Here is a 19,880-nt window from a genome sequence, read left to right on the forward strand (position 1 = left end):
ACACCTACTCTGAAAATCTCTTATTCCTGACCCAAATGACCTTTGACCTGTGACCTATTTCTTGAGGCCATGTTTGGCCGGAATCGCGATTCGGCGAGCCGCTAATGTGTTCCGTTCACTCCCGTTCCGTTTCGGGTGTTCTGGTCAGTTGTGCTCTCGCTTTCCCTTCCGCTTGGGGTGTCCTGATTAGCGATGCCCTCCGTTCCGTTGCAGTTGCTCTGATCAGTGATCACTGATGCCCTCCGTTCTGTTGCGGGTGCTCTGATCACTGATCACTGATCAGTGACGCTCTCTCACTCAGCACTTATCACGTGACATGATACGAAGCTACCGCTCCGTTTCGGTGGCCGGCCATGAGGTCGGTGGCATCCTATCATTTTTTTTTTTGCATCCCGTTCCGTTCCGATATGGATGCCCTGGTTACTGGTTAGTTGCACGCTTTTTATTGCGATATTGCGTATTATGCTGCGCAGTGCACATCGTTCCGTTTGGGGTGCCCTAATCAGTGACCCTTTGTCTAGTCTCATGTAGTGCACCGTTCCTTTCGAAGAGTTGCGCTGACACCGTTTCCATTTTCACTATGCGTAATGAGTACCGACTATCGCTGGCCGTTCCGGCGTTCGGGCCGGGAGATTTCCGGCGTACCTATGTCATGCTGCATAGTGCGACTGCAATTGCATACTCAATACTGCGTCCCGTTCCGTGTGCCCAGAGCAAAGGCACCATTTCCAGTATCATCCGGCCGTTGTCATATCTGTTGAAAATGGAAAGCTCAAAGCTATACTGTGTACACTGTACGAATATTACCAGATCAGATGCGAACGAAAACTACATACTTATATTGCCGCATATTATCTCAAATATACAGTAATCTTGGAAGCGGTGCTGCCATATTGTAGGCGCAAAACGTCCCAGAGGCCAGAACACATGAGTTATACGGTTTCTGGTTTCATAGTGATCAGTTACGTCAACAAACTGCCCATCAGGGTATCATGATTACCTAAGATTTTATGTCTGACAGTGTCACAGTGATGACCACGCCTCACGCATTACACAGTCTGAGTCAACTGCACTAAATCAATAATACAGGACGACAGAATGATACCCTTTGCAACGGCAACGACAGGTTCCTTCCCACTTCCTTTGCTTAAAAAAGAAAGGAAACTTCTCCACATGGCACTAGTACCAAAGCCTGCATATAGGGAGAGCTCCCTCACCCCGCACCCGCCCCTCCCCCACCCTCCTTAAGATATGACAACAGATTTCAACAGAATCATTGCATCTTCTGCTTCTTAAAGACCTAGTTCGCTCGCATGATGGCGACTGGCGTCGCGAGGATGGAGGTCCGCGGATGATCTTCTTTAGGAGAAATATACAGGCAGAAGGACCGTCCTGGATCCGTGCCAGTAAGCATGAGTAGGAACTTAGCAGATGCTGACGGTAATATCTGCTGTCTGCATCTGAAACGGAAAGGAAGGCATTGATTTAAGGCTAGGAGAAGGATGGCCACTGGACAGTCATTCAATTGTGACAATGCATTTTGACTTGTGAGGAAAATGAAATCTCACTGGTTGAAGTAGGTATTCATTCTTAGCTGTATAAGAGACAAGGGTGATTCTTAACTTCATTAGTCTCAATCAAACACAAAGGTTGGGATAAAATGGGACGGATTTAGAAACACTTGGCGATCAGATGCTAAAGTTATAATTCTGCCGTATATCATCCTTACCTATTTGCATCGTCTTTTTCGGTTAGTTTTGGTGGTCAGGAATGGTATGTTCTTTTATTATAAGCCAGCGTAGCGTTACGCCTGTATTGCGAAAGTGATAAAGGTTTTCACTTGTTTTTTTTTTCTCATCCTAGATTTTTTGGTCATCATCGTCACACCCAACCAAAATCCAATTTTAGAACACTGTAATAAACTCAAGTGTGAAGCTGGTGCTCCCAAAGACACCCATCGTCGATTTGTGTCATCCTATATCGTGGCTGTTTTGAGCGATCTACTTACATCAATACGGAAGCTGCTCGTCTGTTCATGGCCTTACCCATCTCCCCAACCACCGACGTACCCCGACTCAGCCTCTCGTATTTACGCTCGGTGACAAATAACCATCGTAAATTCCACTCACCACGGTCTCTCATTGCACAGCTGCCTTGGTGCTCGGTGGTAGGGGAACCACCATACGACTGCTGAGCAGACGTCGAAGGAGCTGCGACAGCCTCGTCCGAGCTTTCGTACCTTACCTACACACCTTCAAACACCTTCAAAAGCGGAATTAGACGGGGGCGGTCCGGGCTAGTTGTGAAGTAATATTGGTCCCGGTGAGAGTCAGAGGACCCGCGCCGGACAAGGACGGAATGTCCAACGGCTCAGCGGCTCGGGCTTACCCCAGCGCCCGAGCTGAGGGCATCTGCATGGGTATCAGATCGGGAGGCAGCTCGCAACATGGGCTGGGAGTCACCACGATGACGAGCCTCGTTTGTTGACCGGATGATGCACCTCTGTGGCTGGCTGTGGGTGAGGGGCACCCGATGAGTAGCCAGGCGATCGAGGAGTGGCGCGGGAGTGACCCGCAGTGACCACATCCGGGAGAAGTTTGACCAGTTCGGCGGCAAGGACGGGTGCCTCCAAAAAGGTCGCGTTCCAGTTGATGGACGATAATTGAACCAGGGCAAAGTCTGACACAAGGTGTGAATCAAATGATGCCACCTATCGCCGACTTACCTGTGCTTCTGCCCAGTGCGGGCACAAATCGCCGGTCCATCACGGCCTGCTCCTGTGTCGTTTGTCGTCACCCCGGTGATGCAAGGAGGAGGTCGAACGGGCCGGCAGGCTCACTTCCCCCGTCTGTTGCCGTGAATGGGTTCACGGCTCTCTAATAGTCTGCTGTATTGCGTCTTGCTCTGGCCAGTTGTCGGTGTCATCACGCTGGGCTGTTGTCGCGTTAGGGAAAGAGTGGAGGGGAATGTGTTCGTATGAGAGGTTAAAACGGGATGTGACTAGAAAGAATGAAATAAAGCACTACGTTCAAAATGAAAATAAGGAGTTGTAAACGGAAAGACCCAACAACTGGCAAGCATTGGAGACTATTGGCTCTTGTGACGGATACCATTTTCCACGAACTCGAGATCTTCCATTCCCCTCCTGCAGCTGACCATCACTTTTGCATCCCGCGACTTTGCGTGCTTCTGTCTCCTCAAAGAGTGACTCAACACTAGGGCGGAGCTTTTAGGATTAAGTGCGAGTCCGTTTCGCATAGTCATGCTTGTGTCTGAAATTCCAGTGCTTTGAAGTGTGAAGCCTCTGGATCTCCGGATCTCGGTGTCAACGTATGTTTGTCGTCAGCTAGAGCTTTCTACTGGTCCAGGATATATTTTGAACTTCGACTTTCTGAATTGAGCCAGACGTGGGCGATCCTGTTGGTCACTAATGTCGTCGTGCTGATGACCTAAAGGCGGAACAGACTGCATTCACGATCGGTCAGGTGCGGTGCAGGGCTCACGATTTCCATGTTCCGGGTGACAGCTCGTTATATTGTTGTGCTGTTTATAATTTGCCATTTTTGCTCTCATCTTGTGAGACTACCGGAACCGGCTATAATCTCGCATCTCTCGTTTCTGGGTTTCCCGGGGGACTTTGTCGGGTTGTTGCCGGATTTTGACGATGCTTCCGCTGACCAGGATTTGCAAGATGACATCTCGCTGCCTGCTGCCACCTGGTAATGGTGTACCGTTCCATGGGTGATGTTTGCGGCATCGGACACGGATCTGCCCAGGCTTACCGCTGCTCGGTAGCTTGTATGCTGTATAGTTAACCCAGGCGGACCTGGTGTACTATCAAAGAACACACGCACTTTATCAGTGCTGGCCGGAAGATGATTCATGGAGCTGCAGTGAAACATTTTAGGACTCTGCGTCACGCCTGCTGTGCTGGGTGCAGGCGTGCTGGGTGTCCTGGGTGCTGAGGGTACAGGCCGGTATCATCGTGTCGTGCCATGACATTTTGAGTACACATTAGGTAGGCATGGTATGCTGAAACAGACGCCGACTGTGATGGGTGTATGTAGATAGTGAAGATACTCGTATTGCCAGTCTGTTCTCCGTTCATTGACAACGTATTCAAATTGATCACACTTTGAATATGACAGATATAAGAGACATACAGATACCACAGATGCCTTTGTTTGTTTGTTTATTTGTTTATTTGCTCATCACCAACAGGTACAGATAAAACCCGGTTACAGGTGAAGTCATGGATAAATATAAGATAAATCTATATAAATACACGCATCCCTTCGGACGGACAAAAGCTCAATAAAAGCCAGCTCGTGCAGCATGGAGCCTTACAGAGGCCTTGTACACTGATATCGGAGAATAAAAGAAGTCTAGAGATGTGTTGTCTCTTAAAAGCTCATTGCACCTCGATGGGATACGGCAGAAGGTATTGTTTTTGATCGTTGCCACTCGAGCAAACGGCACATGCCAAAGAGCTGGGGACCTGTTGCGTCTGACAGGTGTCGACAGCTGAAACTGATGTAGCAGCTGAGGACAGTCAATGTGGCCGTGAAACACACCGTAAAGGAACATCAGGTCATGTTGCATGAGACGTGATTTGATCGAGGGAACGTTAAAATGCTGAAGTAGGTGATCATAGCTAAGATTTTGTGAGCAAGTGTTACTAGAACAGGCCAGCCAGATGAGAAATGTGTGCTGAATACGTTCGAGTCTTTTGAGGTGAGTCACAGCTGCACCAGACCAGACCACACTGCCGTATTCGATGATGGAGCGAACATGAGCGTAAAACACAGACAGTAAAGGCTTAAAACTGACCCTGGCGCGGCGCGGGACGGCCGATCGCTGCATGCTTCTGATCAGCAGACCGACCATGCGTTTCGCTTTGGCGACCGTGGCATCTACGTGACCAGCAAAGGTCAGTTTGCTGTCAAGCACAACTCCTAAATCGCGCACCTGCGTACATCGTTCCAGTGCGGCGTCACCTATCTTGTATGATGCTAATACAGGTGAGGTGCGCAAAGTAAAAGTTATCACATGACATTTCACAGGGTTCAGGTGCAAGTTCCAAGCGCGAGACCAGTCTACCAATGCATTGATGTCAGCTTGCAATGTATGAACATCATCTTCACAGCGAACCATTTTGTGCAGCTTGATATCATCTGCATACATCGTGCACCCGTGCTTGACATGAAGCGGGATGTCGGCTGTGTAGCACGCGAACAACAAACTACTGCACACACTTCCCTCCGGCACGCCCGACAGCACAGGTGTCCATGTTGACTGCTTCCCGTTGACAACAACACGCTGTTTACGGTCACTAAGGTATGAATGAAGCCAGTTGTATGCAAGACCCGTTACGTTGAAAGACTTGTTTAGCTTATAGAGTAAAAGTTCGTGATTAACACTAGTAAAAGCGGAAGAGAAGTCGGTATAAATAACATCAGTTTGTTTGCCTTCGGCAATGGCACCCCATACATCGCTCATGAAACATGTAAGATTGGTCACACAAGATCGGTTTGATAAAAATCCGTGTTGGCTCAGCGGCAGGACAGGACGGCAGTGAGACATCAGACAGTCGTAAACAACCTTTTCTAAAACTTTAGAACAGAGCGGTAGCAGTGAGACCGGACGATAGTTTTCCGGGCGACGTTTGTCTCCTTTCTTGTGCACTGGCACCACGTTGGCTTGTTTCCACCGAGATGGAAACACGCCCTGTTCAACCGAGAGTCGGCACAGAATCTCAAGCGGAACAGCAATCTCACGGGCGCACTCCCTCAGTATACGTGCGCTGAGATCATCTGGACCGCACGCCTTGTGTCTGTCCAGTTCTAGCAGTAGCCGTTCAACCTTGCCCGGTGGCACATGAAAGCTACACAAAGTCGACACGTTCAGCATTGGTGTGAGAGGCAGTGAGTCAATTTTGGAATCTGAAAATTTGCGACTGAAACATTTGTTGAAACAAACTGCTCGGTCATAGTCATCAGAATACGACACACCTTCGTACTCTAAAGTTGGAGAAGAATGCGATGAAGATTTTACGGACTTGATAAATGACCAAAAACGTTTAGGCGTTTCTCTGAAGTCATGAACTAGACCAGTGAGGTAATCACGATATTTCGAGTTCGATAGAGATTTGAAAGCGGATCGGGCAAGTGAAAAGGCACGAGAGTTCTCAGGCGAAGGGTCGGACTTCTTGCGTTTGAAGGCCGCCTCTTTGTCGCGTAATGCACATCTCACATCACGATCAAATGAGACACGCGTGCGAGTATGAGATCGAAGTCTCGACACGGTTAGGCTATCGTGCTTTATTTACCTAACTATTGGAACTACTTATATCATGTCTGCCTAGATTTATAATTTGTTTGCCAGAGTGAGAAAATTAGTCGTTCTGAGAACTCGCTCACCTTACTAAGAAGCCTCTCGAAACGCCGTGGTACTATACCTGTAGTGGTAAATACCAATGTCTTTTCACTTAAAAGCATACCATGGATGCATTAATTTCCTCATCACGCACGTGCCACGTGTAGGGCGGATGTAGATAATTAGCATTTCTCTGTCAAGTACACTGCTGCTCTAAACAATGGTATGTCCAGCTGTCAAATCCTGGCTTTCCGTTTCCTTCCTCATGCCTTTCACCGCGTGGTTATCGATTCTGTGGTGAATTTATTATTAGCACCTGGAACCAAGTGAGTCGCGCCGACTTTGCGCGTGGGTGGTAACGGGACTGGCAGCGATGGGCTGAGGGTGATGGTGGTGGAGGGGAGGGGAGGGGTGCACGCTCCTCAGGCCTTGTCCGCGTCAATGCTGATATTTGGTCCATATCAAAGCTCCTAAAGGTGAACAACGAGCTAATCTAATAAGTAAGTTTGTTGATATGGAAATGGCTCGATTGACCTGTTTAAATAACTGACGATTTTTGCTGGTTGATTTTATCACTTGTCTTAAATTAGAACGACCCAGTAAAGCTATCTGAATTTAAAACAACCCAGTAAAGTGTGCACACTATGCAAGCAACCACCGAATATTTTGCACTAACCCACTGTCCATATACTGGTCAAGCACTACGCAATACGCATGAACCTGACAAATGGCAAGGCTGAATTCTTCTGGCAAGGTCGCGGTGCGTTGGTGCTCGTGTGCCCATTGAACCTCTCGTAAATGTGTTGCGCGCTTACTCATGCACTCGTATGAGTAAGCGCACAACACTTGTATGACACCCGTCCGCTCGTACCTGTGAGTAAGCGGAGGCGGTAGATTACCCGCCGCATTTTGTGATTGGTGTATGATGACAAACATTGTCGTTTGAGGATTTTGGCTGCCTTCGTAATTTCTTATCTCGATAAGTTGCTGACTATTGTATTAGTCAACGCGTTGTCCTACGTTTCGGCTATATCAGTAGATGATTGATACTTTTTGTCGATTTAACAGCAAATTTTATCGTATCTGCATTGATTGAGAAATAATGTCTGTGTCGACTGTTTGCGAAGCTTGCGTCTGTCATTCAGGGGCGGATCCAGGAAAACTCCAAGGGGAGGGTCATGAATCGAAGTGGTGCCCCTACCTATACCCAAAATTAAAAACTCAACGGATTTCGTCCACTTCATTTTGGTGGTGCCCCCATTTTCAGTTTTTTCTTTTTATTTTTTCTTTTTAGTCAGTATCTTAACTCTTAGCCACTACCACATTTACCAATTGTAAGCAAGTATATATGAATGTGCTATGTGTATATATGTTGTGGACGCTGAGTAGTGAGTACTTACCAGGAACGTTATCAGGTAAGCAAATCGTTGTCAGTCCGACGAACTTGACCCTGGCGTCTAAAGGGTCTGTCCTTGACACTTCAGGCTTGTCAGGGGCACTAAAGTCCTTCCAGGGACACCACAAACCTGTCAGGGGCACCTACGGCCTTGTAGGGGCGCCACAGGCCCGCCAGGGGCACCACAGGCCTGCCAGAAAGCAGGGGCACCACAGGTCTAGCAAGTATACACGACAGGCCTGTCAGGGGCACAACGGGCCTGTTGGGCCCATGAGCACCCCTAGGGGCAGGGGCACCACAGTCCTTCCAGGGGCACCGCAGGCCTGTGAGGGGCACCAGCGGCCTAGCAGGGGCACCAGTCAACACAGGCCTGCCAGGGGCACCACAGACCTGCCAGGGGCACCAGAGGCCTGCCAGGAGCACCACCGACCTCGCAGGGGTAACTTGGGCCTGTCAGGGCCCAGGGGAACCACGGGCCTGTCGAGAGGCACTTCAGGCTTTTCAGGGGCACCATAGTCCTCTCCGGGCGCAGGGGTAGCAGGGGCGCCAGAGGCCTGCCAGGGGCACTACAGGCCTAGCAAGGGCACCACCAGTGTCCTGATTTTCGTGAATTTGGGTGGAAACCCACACCTAACAGATTCTCTTTGTGACGTCCCAGAAAGCCAAACGACGTCCCTGACAGATAAAAGTCGATAGGTATATCGAACACCAAAAGCAAACTAACAAAAAGAAATATCACCTCTGTAGCCTAAAAACACGGCTATGCAAAATGACAATAAATATATCCTAAGTCCTCAAAAACTCACTCTAACACTCAACTCCCCTTTCCTGGCCAACTGCCGCAACAGTAAACAACGCGGTTTTATTTTATTTTTGTTTTCTGTGCGTCAGATATGGATAAGTTTTTTCCTTTACCATGTGAAGGTAATGCTGCCATATGAAGGAGAAAAGATGTCGGAATAGAGGGATCTGAGGACGTCGTTTTCCACTTTTCAGTTTTAGTAACTGTGCAGTGTATAGATAGAAATTAATCATGCGAATATATTACTTGGACATTTATCTATAAGCAAGCAACATACCTTTTGTATCAAATTACTGTAACATATTTAATTATTTTTTCCCCTCAGAAGGTCACAGTAACGGGTTAGCGCTGCCCATTGAACATGCCCTTTAAAAGTAGTCAATTTTGCATATGTTGATAGTGGTTGGGGAAAAAGTTTAATGTTTATCTGTTTGAATTAAAATAAGGCCACCGAATTTCAACAGTATTAATTCAAGTATGTCGTCCTTGGCTTAAAAATACACGCAATGTTGGGGACGTCGATTGACCTTGTTATTCCCATTTAATCGACGTCGGTACAAAACTGAAAAGTGCACGATGATTTCACATTTTTTCCAGCCAAGAAAAATTCAGCGTCCACCTTGGAGTTTTCTTCATTGAATTTCATAACAGGAAGCTATGGAAATTAATTTTCCGAGCCGTTTTCCACCTCTTTGTTTGGACGTCTGTTTTTTTTACATCAGTCCTCTTGCTCGATATGATATCCCTCTTATGACGTCAATATTTAGTGATAGCCGCTGGCTCTTGGGCTGATTTTTGTTGCAGCATATTTGTTGTTGACTGTTATGTACGATCATGGACAAGAACTAGACATCTTCAAAGTGTTGTTTTGGTGTTTGTGGTGAATGCTTGAATTTTGTATTTTACTAGGGGTAAACTGGCATTACTTTGTGTCTATATATGATCATTTGAGGTGCCTTGAGGTGGTATTAGTCAATATTGCCAGTGAAAATCGCTAATTTTAAGAGATTTAGGTAAGGGCTTCAGTGGCTTAGGCTCCGCACCGATATCGACGTCCTTTTGAAATAGCGACGTCCTCGCAGCTTCAATCACACTCTCCGAAAAATCAATTTCAGGACACTAAGCACCACTGGTCTATCAGGGGCACCACGAGCCTGTCATAGCCAGGCATCTCAGGCTTGTCAAGGCCCAGGGGCACCACAGGTCTGTGAGGGGCACCAGCGACCTAGCAGGGGCACCAGTCAACACAGGTCTGCCATGGGGCGCCACAGACCTGCCAGGGGCACCACAGACCTGCCAGGGGCACCAGAGGTCTGCCAGGGGCACCACCGGCCTCGCAGGGGCACCTTGGGCCTGTCAGGGGCACCACGGGCCTGCCGAGGGGCACTTCAGACTTTTCAGGGGCACCAGTCCTCTCCGGGCGCAGGGGTACCAGCGGCCTAGCAAGGGCACCAGAGGCCTGCCAGGGGTACCAGCGGCCTAGCAAGGGCACCAGAGGTCTGCCAGGGGCACCACAGGCCTAACAAGGGCACCACGGGCCTGTCAGGGGCACCTCAGGCTTGTCAGGGCCCAGGGACACCACAGTCCTTCCAAGGGCACCGCAAGCCTGTCAGGGGCACCAGAGGCCTGCCAGGGGCACCAGAGGCCTGCCAGGGGCACCACAGGCCTAGCAAGGGCACCACTGGCCTGTCAAGGGCACCTCAGGCTTGTCAGGGCCCAGGGGCACCACAGTCCTTCCAGGGGCATTATAAGCCTGTCAGGGGCACCAAAGGCCTAGCAAGGGCACCACAGGCCTGCCATGGACACCACAGGCCTGCCAGGGGCACCACCGGCCTTGCAGGGGCACCTCAGGCCTGTCAGGGGCACCACGTGCCTGCCGGGGACACTTCAGGCTTGTCAGGGGCGTTACAGTCCTGTCAGGGCCCAGGGACACCAGGCCCGTGGTGTCCCTGCTAGGCCTGTGGTGCCCCTGGCGGTCCTGTGGTGCCCCTGTCAGGACTGTGATACCCCTGATAGGCCGGTGGTGCCCCTGGCAGGTCTTTGGGCCCCCGGGCCTCAAGGGGGGGCATGACCCATGTGACCCCCCCCCCTTGGATCCGCCACTGCTGTCATTTCCAATGACGTTATCAATAGTCAGGACATTTGCTATGATAACTTATGGAATAAGGCGTGTCTTGCTACGTCAGTAGTTGACGGTGTTGGCCCAAAAATAAAATCGACAGATTTCCGCAGCATATACACCCAATTCTCAAACACCATTTTCCTGATGCCATGACTGAGGTCACGTTTCTGTTGACCATCACGACATCTTATTGATGACGTCTCTGAAATGCCGAACGACTTACTTCTCTCGCGCCGCGCGCGTCATTTCAATATGTCCGCGCTGCGTATATGAACCCCCTGCACTCCCGGTGCAGTCTGTGACGCCTTTGGTCTCACAGTTCGGTGGTGACGCCCCGTTCTGCTGGCTGGTGTTGTGTTTACACCACCGTCACCGAGAGCTGCTCCTGCGTCACCACCTCGGGACGATTTGTTAGTGTTGGAGGCCTGCGCGTACGACCAGCGCCAGACGATGCCTTCCGTCAAGACGCTACCGTCAAACACGTGAATACGGGTCACGTACTGACTGACACGTAGTACTATCGGACCACCCAGGTCGGTGGGTGTTGATGGTGTCTGGTCTCCCCCTCCACTCGCTAAGGGCGGTTCACACGGGTGTCCGACCTCGCTCCTCACCGACTGACCTAACCTTATTACCGCCCTCGGCCGGCCGGCAGACCGGATGTGCCACGACCCCGGACTTCCCTCGCAGCGGAAGCGGTCGATCCGTCTCCCGGAGGTGGCTGGTTCGTCGGCTGGCCGGGGCCCCGACACTGCGCGCCGACGCCGCTCGAGCCTCCTCCACCGCCTCGTCTCTGAGGTGTGACGTCAGGCCGGGCTTACCCAGACGGGAGTGACGTCACACTGGCCGCGTGGTTCCCCACGAGCGGCGCTACTACAGCACGACGGTGCCGCCGGCGGCCAGTGTGTCTCTGCGTCTGTTCGGGGTCGCACGTAGGGCGGCCCAGTCGCAGCCTCAGAGCACGTGCTGCGGTGTGGAGGGAAGTGAGACGGGCACGGAGGACTGAAGGAGCTGTGGGCGGAGGAGTGCCGGTTTCGTGGTGGTCTGTCGCCCACGAGGTGATACGCTGGAGTGACTGACCGAACGTCCTTTTACGTGGTGCGACGAGCACTTATTAGTGAGTGTCACCGACGGGTGGCATCGCTGGACTTCGCGAGTGTGGTAAGTTGAAGCAGACAGACATACACCAATGGCGTGCTCGTGGTGGCGTGTTATGTCCAAAAACATGACCCCTATCCTGCTGTTGGTTCAGTTTTCCTCACCGTCTGCTGGCCCGACCCGATGCCCGAAATAGGCTATGACGAGGAGCTGCAGTATGCCGTGATGTTTGCAGACTGATGCTCAGTCTTATACGAGCATTATGACTAAATCAAACAAGGAAAATGATAGGTGCACTACTTTATTTTGTTCAAATGTTTCGCTGTTATCTGTATCCTATTCAATAGTGATTCGCCTAGCCTTTTCATGCGATGTAAAGCATGATTCACCTCAGACAGGATCCCATAGTGTCCTTGCTGCTTTTTATTTGGGCGTGGGACCCGTCCGTCGGATCCGGCACCGCTGGTGATGTCACCGTCACGGACGCTCGGCCCGTCACGGGCGTTCGGACCATATCCGTCGGGCGCTCTCAGCCTGTCTGCTCCACGCCGTCATGTGGCATACTTGAGCGCCTGATGATGGCAGACATGGCCTGACGTAGTGTGACGTGACGTGTCGCTCTATGATCCGTGATGTCCGCGATCACGTGGTCACGAACCCCGCAGTCGGGGCAACTCGTGACTACTCCGTGATTTAAGCGTTTCTTGGTTCTTCCAAAGTCTCATCAACCATTCTCGGCGTTGTGAAGGACGTTCCGCAATCCGCATGGCTTTGTTCAGCTATGCGTGAATCCTGAGTGACGGGATCTTCCCTTCTTACCTAAGAACGAGATCATTGAGTTTTCCCCATAATCTCGCCTTACGTAACAATACACCTCCCTAAAGGACATGACATGTCTTGTAACCATCGCGCGGCATGTCAGGCTCCAAAGGGGCGTCCCTCCCGCCGGTCTTTCCGATGGTGTCACTGACCGGTGGGCTTTTGTAGCAGCGTGAGCCGCCCTCGCGTGCTGCTCGACGGACGATATCTGGTGGGTGGTGGCGCCTACACGATAGCGTTATCGACGGCTGTTTGTGGCGGCCTGTATCTGTATCTGTGTATCTCGGTACACGGCGACAGATGGCTAAAGCGCAGCCATTGTTCTGGTTGATGCAAAGGGGTGACGGCACAACGTGCAGGATGACATCAGGTGTGCCCGAAACCAGTCGCAGTTTCCGGTTGATGCTGATGCTCTTCTGATGTGTTTTAGTCGCTGTGATGGGTTTATTTGGCAATCAAATGTGCTCAAATGTGATTGGTAGGCTTTTGTAGTGTTTTGATCGTTTGTGCTGAAGACAACAAGACAAGCGATGTTTCTATGCGTCACATCTACGGTGCCAAAGCTAGCTCGGGTCGGACCCAGCATACGCCTGTGTATGTAGCTCGGTCAACCGGTGATGTCACAATAAAGCCGTGGGGGTGGCTAGCTGTCACACATGTGCACCTGATGCTCAGGTCTGTTCACTTTTCCGCCGTTTGGTCGGCGTGCACGTGTGGCGCCGCGTGTGGCGCCGCGTGCACAGAGCACGGTGCACGGTGCACAACCACAGCCGGTGCACGGCTGGGTCACGCGGAACATTCGCGGCCACCCGACGGGATCCGCCCTCGATGGATGAACTGTCAGGTGTGCACACTGTTTGATCCAGCCGGTAAATGGTCTATGGCTCAATCAGTCACTATGGAAACGTGAAGGCTGGCTGTATGTGTATGTGTAGGCTGGCTGTGTAGGCTGGCTGTATGTGTATGTGTAGTTATACCGAGGTGTTCTAACTTTGCGAGTAGTCTGTAAGATCGGAATTGAACCACGACATGAAACATCCTATTCATCACACTCGTCCTGTCTCGCCACCCCGCCGTTTTATCACCCAACCCAACTTCATCTGGCCATCGTGTTGCCGTGGCCTCCTGAAGCCTGCCGGCCGGTCCGGCGCGCCTGTACCGTGAACGGACGCGGTGGAGCCACGCGCGATCGCAGTCGGATGCTCCGGTGGTATGTCGCGTGCAGCGAACACCATCGCCGCCCGCCCGCCGGCTGGTACCCACCGCCCGCCTCAGGATCCATCAGCGTGGCAAGTAGCCTGATCTTGTGCGATCTTAGGACACTAGATTCTGTGGGTGGGGTGCGAGTTTTGTCATAAAAGTTTGATAACAAACTTGCTATTTCCAGTCGACTTTCATTTTATCAGACGAACGTTTGCTTTCATCCGTGGTTGTAAGGATCAGATGCTCTATTTACTCTCCTAAATGCATCCATTCTGTCACCATAAACATCATTGGGACAGATACGGACCCGGTGGGTGCTATCAACCGTACCTCGTCTCGAGCTTCTGTTCGTGTTTGTTTACAAATACATGGCGAAGCGAGCCCAGCGCCTGTGTAATGTTTGCTCAACTTTCGGATCAGCTGCCATTTGCAGACTGAGACATGTTACATATCGTGTCCGGATTGTATCGATTTTTAGCAGCATTATCGCCCTGAAATCGGGCTTTAAAACGTCCTAGTAATCGCCTGCTCACGTGGGGAGTTGTCATATCATGCACAGATACTGGATCTCACGGATTCAGACCAAATGGCAAGTGCATGTAGGTTCTGTTGTGCCTACTTGGCTCTTTTGTGAAGCATTCTTTCATATTGATATTCGATTTTGATCCTGTGTTTCATGGATATCCTTAGATATGGTTGTGCATGCTCCAAATTAAGCCACCTTGACCAGCTATCAGCAATACCAAATAAATATGCATGCACCGGCTGTAGCACCGAGTGCTATACATATATAGCCGGTAGGATTCAGGGAATACAGCCCAGCCCTTACGGAGTCTCTCGTGACCTGGGCTAATGTTTGCGTCTTTAGAACTCGACACTCTCCGAAATTAATCCTTAGAATTGCTTCAGCGGTCGAGTCCCTTCCCCGTCCATCTATCATCGCCTCTGGCGTCATTTCCTGCAGTCTGACGGTGCTCCCCCGGGGATGGATTTTCCACGGCGACATCAGATGAGCTCACCAATCGCCAGTGTCCATCCCCGGGGCGTCTTCACGACTGTCAACATCAGGCCGGCCAGCGGATACGCCACCTCGCCATCGGAAATGATGACCGCGAATGTGTGGAAAATATTCATGAGCTGATGAGTCAGGGGTTGGAAAGGATTCCGTGACGGTGATGCCAGGAGTTCGTCGTGCTGCACGCGGAGAGATGTGGCCCGATCCGCCCACGCGTTCTCCGGGGAGCGTGACCGTGACGAGCATGATAGCGGTCCTGTGATGGACTACGACTTCGCAGGTCCAGTGATGAACTAGTTAGAGGGAACGAGACTTTGCTGCGTTGTGGCGTTTCAATCCTAGGTGTTCGGCTTTCACATAGTATTTGGAATTTGTAGTGTTCAGACTTCGTGTAGTGCCGTTATTGTATACGTCGTTGTTGAGTGTCACGAGGCACAAATCTGACGGCTGACGTGACCTTTCTGTTCCGGCAGTGGACGTGATCGAGACTGACTTGGAGTTGGCCGACGGCGACTCCAAGATGTCGTACGGGCCGGCCGATCCCGTCGGCGCCTCGCTCTACAGCCACGCGCCAATGCACTACGCACCGCGACCGGAGGACTACGACCCCGTACTGCGCGCCAGGTGGGTAGGGGATTCAGTGGGCTGGAAATACCCTACAACTCTGTGCTACGCGACAGGTGGGTGGTAGAGTCGGTAGGCTTAAAATACCCTACGCTTACGCTCGCTTCGCACGAACGGGATGTTAGTAATACCCTACACCATACGTTCGCTGAGTGCGAGACGTCCCGTACTTCATCGCGCTTAAAAAGTTTTGTTTCGAATCCCCCTGCGACTAGCATGTACACTGCTGGACAGTGGCCGTGACATGTTACTTAGCTCTGTGGCCAGACGGTCCTGTGTATCTGTGTTCAGATCTTGCGGTCACAATCTAGTTTGGATGCAGTTTGGTGGCACACGTGGAGGATCTTAGCGTTCGCCAGCAAAATTTAGACCCGTTTTACCTGTGGTTCTTTTGGTAAACGTGTTTGCGTCACTTGTAGCTGGTTCGGCTACAATAAAAACGTCAGGAGAGAATAGAACTCGGTGACACTTTCCTTATGGATGCGCTCAAAAGTACAAGACCAGTGGCGCTCAGCTAGCTTGCTGCGGTGACGCTAAACATTTTCCCTCCATAAATTACCGTCCTATGGATCACAGCGTACTATGCCTGCACACTGCGTGTAAATCAGACCCGAGGCCATCATTATCCACAGCCTATGGCTCGTTTCAACCGCAAACTATTTGTTTGTCATCACGCCCAGTGGCTGAGTGATAAGTAGCCGGTTAAACGGACACCTATCGCCGTGGTGGCGCCTCCACAATCACCGAGCAGTTTCATGGCTCACCGCGGGCAGTATATCGTCCGAACAGGCATCTTGTCCAGGGTCATGTCAGTCGTACCGGTTGCAGCGTTCCTGACCGCTGACGCTGTTGAATATATTTACATTGCAACATGCAGTGTAGAATAGACCCCATCTGTCTAGGCATATGTTTACCGAGAAGTCACATCACTGCTGGGAATAGATTATAGATGCTCTCAAAGGAAGTGTGCGTCATACTCGACCGGTGCAATGTACTCTCTGTTACCCTCAGGGCTCCGGGGGTTATATACCATACGGTTGCCTCTCATGCAATAATTAATCACTGTCGGCTCGAAGCTCATGCTGTCATTCATTTCTCTATAGTTCATAAGTACTCGCCGTCATCAACGATAAGCTGTGCGCATGTGATGTCACCAATGCACGCTATTATTGAAGTTACCAATTACCATGATAACCTCCCATGACGTGGTCACTTTTCCTCGCGGTGTATGTGCGACGGATCCCCTAACCTACCTCTTCTCTCCGGCAGGCGACAAGCCAAGGTGGTCATCACCGAGCAGCCGGCCTCCAAGGCGCTCCGGTTTCGGTACGAGTGCGAGGGCCGCTCGGCGGGCAGCATCCCGGGCGCGCACTCGACCGCCGACAGCAAGACCTTCCCCAGCGTCAAGGTGGTCGGCTACCGCGGCCCGGCCGTGGTGGTCGTCTCCTGTGTCACCAAGGACCCGCCGCACTGGCCGCACCCGCACAACCTGGTCGGAAAGGACGGCTGCAAAAAGGGCGTCTGCACGGTGAACCTGAACGTGGAGACGATGTCTGTGACGTTCCAGAACCTGGGCATCCAGTGCGTGAAGAAGAAGGACGTCGAGGACTCGCTACGGCAACGGGAGGCCATCCTGGTCGATCCCTTCAGAAGTGAGTGCTACGACCGGGATGGGGAATAGTGAGTTAAATATCAGTTTCTTTCGAACTGTTCGGTCATTGAAAGCTACGTTCGATAGGTTGTCCTCAGTGCCCACAGTTTGGCTAATGCAGTTTTGGTAGGTTTATTCTAATTGGGTTGCCTTACTGCCCGTAATAAACGGGCGACTTTGTCACGAATGTTAGAGTATGTTTCTTATTGCATTCACGATGCACTATATTTAGATTTGCATTTAGCAAATGGAGACTTGTTTTCACTTGAGTACTGTCTAAAAATCGAACGAATCGTATCACTTGTTACCTCCAAATGCATTACCGAACACGGCACGACTATTGGGAAACTCGATTTATGTAATCATCGACTCCATTTGAGAACAATTATCCCTCTAGCCGCTAATATCCCTGGAAATTAGAGCATCATTCATCCGTTCAGTGTATTGACTTTTCGTGCCGTGTTTTGGCCGTTTTCGGCTCGGCTGCCTAGTGCCTTTATTTCACAATGGATACTCTGTCCCCCCCGGGCGGACATTCTATTGTTAGCTGTCGGCCCGGTAAACCGGTTTATGATTACCTCCAAAGCGTGACACGTTTGTGCGGGTTTTCCAGGTACCTTGCTCGAGGCACCCATGTGTCCGCCAGTCCATGCCTTGTGCTCTTATCTCATTGGCTTGAGGGCTTGCCCAAACGGCTAAGCGAGGATGTCTTACCAGTTAATCCTCAATGTCTCCGCTCTTTGTTTCAAACGCGTTCTCTGGATATCTAGCTAAGTCCGCCTGTGGATTCAGGATCGTGTGGATTCGGTGGAGGAGATTTGGCTGGAATTCCACCAGACGAGTCGTGCCTGGCCCAGTCATGGTCGGGCTTATGTCCCCCGTGACCCGACGGGCTCTTTATTCGCACTGTTGAACTGTGACTGTAACGGGCCGCGCCGGGCCGGGCGGTGACGCGGCGCTTTCCCGCACCATTCCGTCTGGCCATGGCAACAGCGGCGGCGGGAGCAGGTGGCAGGGGAGGCTGTTACCTAGCCGCCCCCGCGACTATCTGATCGGACGAGCACCTCGCTCAGAGATCTCCCGCCGCGCCCTGCCCGGTCTCTGCCGGTCGCTGCTACTCTGCAGACTACCTCAGGCCGGCGACCGGTGCGGGCCGATGACGGGTCGGTGCACGGCCTTGGCTGCGCGCGCGCTGCCGCCACTCGGGATTCCCAGCCCGCTGCCGGCCGGTCACGGTTCGCGCCAATTTCGGCGGCGCGCGCGCACGTGGAGCGGTGAAGCGGCGCGCCGCGCCTCGGCGCCGGAGCGGCCGGTGGCCAGCCGTGTCGAAGTCCGGGTTCCTCGCCTCATTCCGGACATGTGTGCCACTCACTCTCTAGACTGGCTCGGAGTCGAGTCTGGGTTCATTCAGATTCAGATACGGACTCGTATCAGTCCACTTCACACCCCGCAGCCTGACCCGGGGTCTGAGTCCAGGCCGGGCCCGGTCCGGTCTGGACCCGTGGCGGCTCAATCCGGAGCCTGGCCCGGCCTGGCACCGATCCCCCGTCTGTCACACCGGAGCACGGGGAGGGAGCGGTGCACGGTACCGGTGGGTCGGCGCCTCTGATCTGGGATGAGCGCCCCGCGCGGTGACAGTCACCCGCTGCAGAGTGGAGGGCGGGGAGCGGGTATCCGGCTACACTCGCTGGGTGGATGGTGCGAATGGGTTACATGCTGCACCATGAGGATTCCGATTAAACGACTCATAGCGAGTCTAATTTTTTATTCTGCTCATTTCCTAGTCCTACCCTCTTCGGTTAGCTTCACCAGTTAGTTGATGTAGCTGATTCAAATGAATACGACCTGCTAACCTCGCCAGTGCAGTTGGTTTATTTCGGCCGGGGACGTTGTATTGCTAGGCGCCCTGTGTTTGGATTCACTAAGGCCAGACGCGGCTGCACCAAGTGCTCCTGCGTTGTCGGGTGATTTATAGCTGTCTGATCAGAAATAGCGCCGTCATGGTACTCTGGCCGGCACGGGGTCCGGCTCAGCGATGTGTGACGTGGTCTGTGGTTTTAGGCCGGCCTGTCAGCCGGCCTAGCTGGTCATACAGCTAGATACTACGCACGAACAGTATCTGATGGCTAGGACTAAGTGCCGTGACGTGGGATTATCAACTGCATTCCTGAGTTTCTGAAGATCTGACGCATTCAGACCGTAAAGCTGCGTTATGAATTTGATATCTCGCCGGTCTTTGTGTTGCTGCACCCTAGGTCCTCGAAGATCAGAGCTTCATATAAGATCATTGGCGATGTGGCGGCTGATTCCTACTTACCAAGTCTCGATGAGGTTACAAGCTAACATAGCGTCCATTATCCTGCTTTAGCTCCTCTTAGCGCCTCACATTACCCACGCCTCTGCATGTTGTGTTGACCTTGTCTGAGATCTTGACTGATACCCCTCCCCCCGTTTTACCAGCTGGGTCCAGTACTGACACCCCCCCCCCCCCTCCATTTCAGCCGGGTTCGACCACCGGCTCCAGCCGACGGCCATAGACCTGAACACAGTGCGACTGTGCTTCCAAGTGTTTGTCGAGGGCCACGAGCCGGGAAAGTTCGTGGTGCCGCTCACACCAGTCGTCTCAGACCCCATCTTCGACAAGAGTGAGTGGTCTCTCTCTCTCTCTCTCTCTCTCTCTCTCCTCTCTCTCTCTCTCTCCTCTCTCCTCTCTCTCTCTCTCTCTCTCTCTCTCTCTCTCTCTCTCTCTCTCTCTCTCTCTCTCTCTCTCTCTCT

General features: G+C 51.9%; 1 protein-coding gene across 1 annotated transcript in view; it reads left to right on the plus strand.

Annotated features, from left to right (window-relative positions):
• The window catches only part of LOC122368622 (embryonic polarity protein dorsal-like), a gene marked incomplete at its 3' end in the record, with an annotated part of 29,040 nt that extends 9,290 nt beyond the window's left edge, over nt 1–19,750 (plus strand). Inside the window, exons 3-5 of the mRNA XM_043342761.1 lie at nt 15,304–15,454; nt 16,724–17,106; nt 19,607–19,750. Coding sequence (XP_043198696.1) covers nt 15,304–15,454; nt 16,724–17,106; nt 19,607–19,750 — 678 coding nt within the window. The remainder of the gene's footprint in view (nt 1–15,303; nt 15,455–16,723; nt 17,107–19,606) is intronic.
• Between the last annotated feature and the right edge of the window lie 130 nt (nt 19,751–19,880).

The sequence above is a fragment of the Amphibalanus amphitrite genome, unplaced genomic scaffold (genome assembly GCF_019059575.1).
Source record: "Amphibalanus amphitrite isolate SeventyFive unplaced genomic scaffold, NRLGWU_Aamphi_draft 000962F_arrow, whole genome shotgun sequence".
NCBI lineage: Eukaryota > Metazoa > Arthropoda > Thecostraca > Balanomorpha > Balanidae > Amphibalanus > Amphibalanus amphitrite.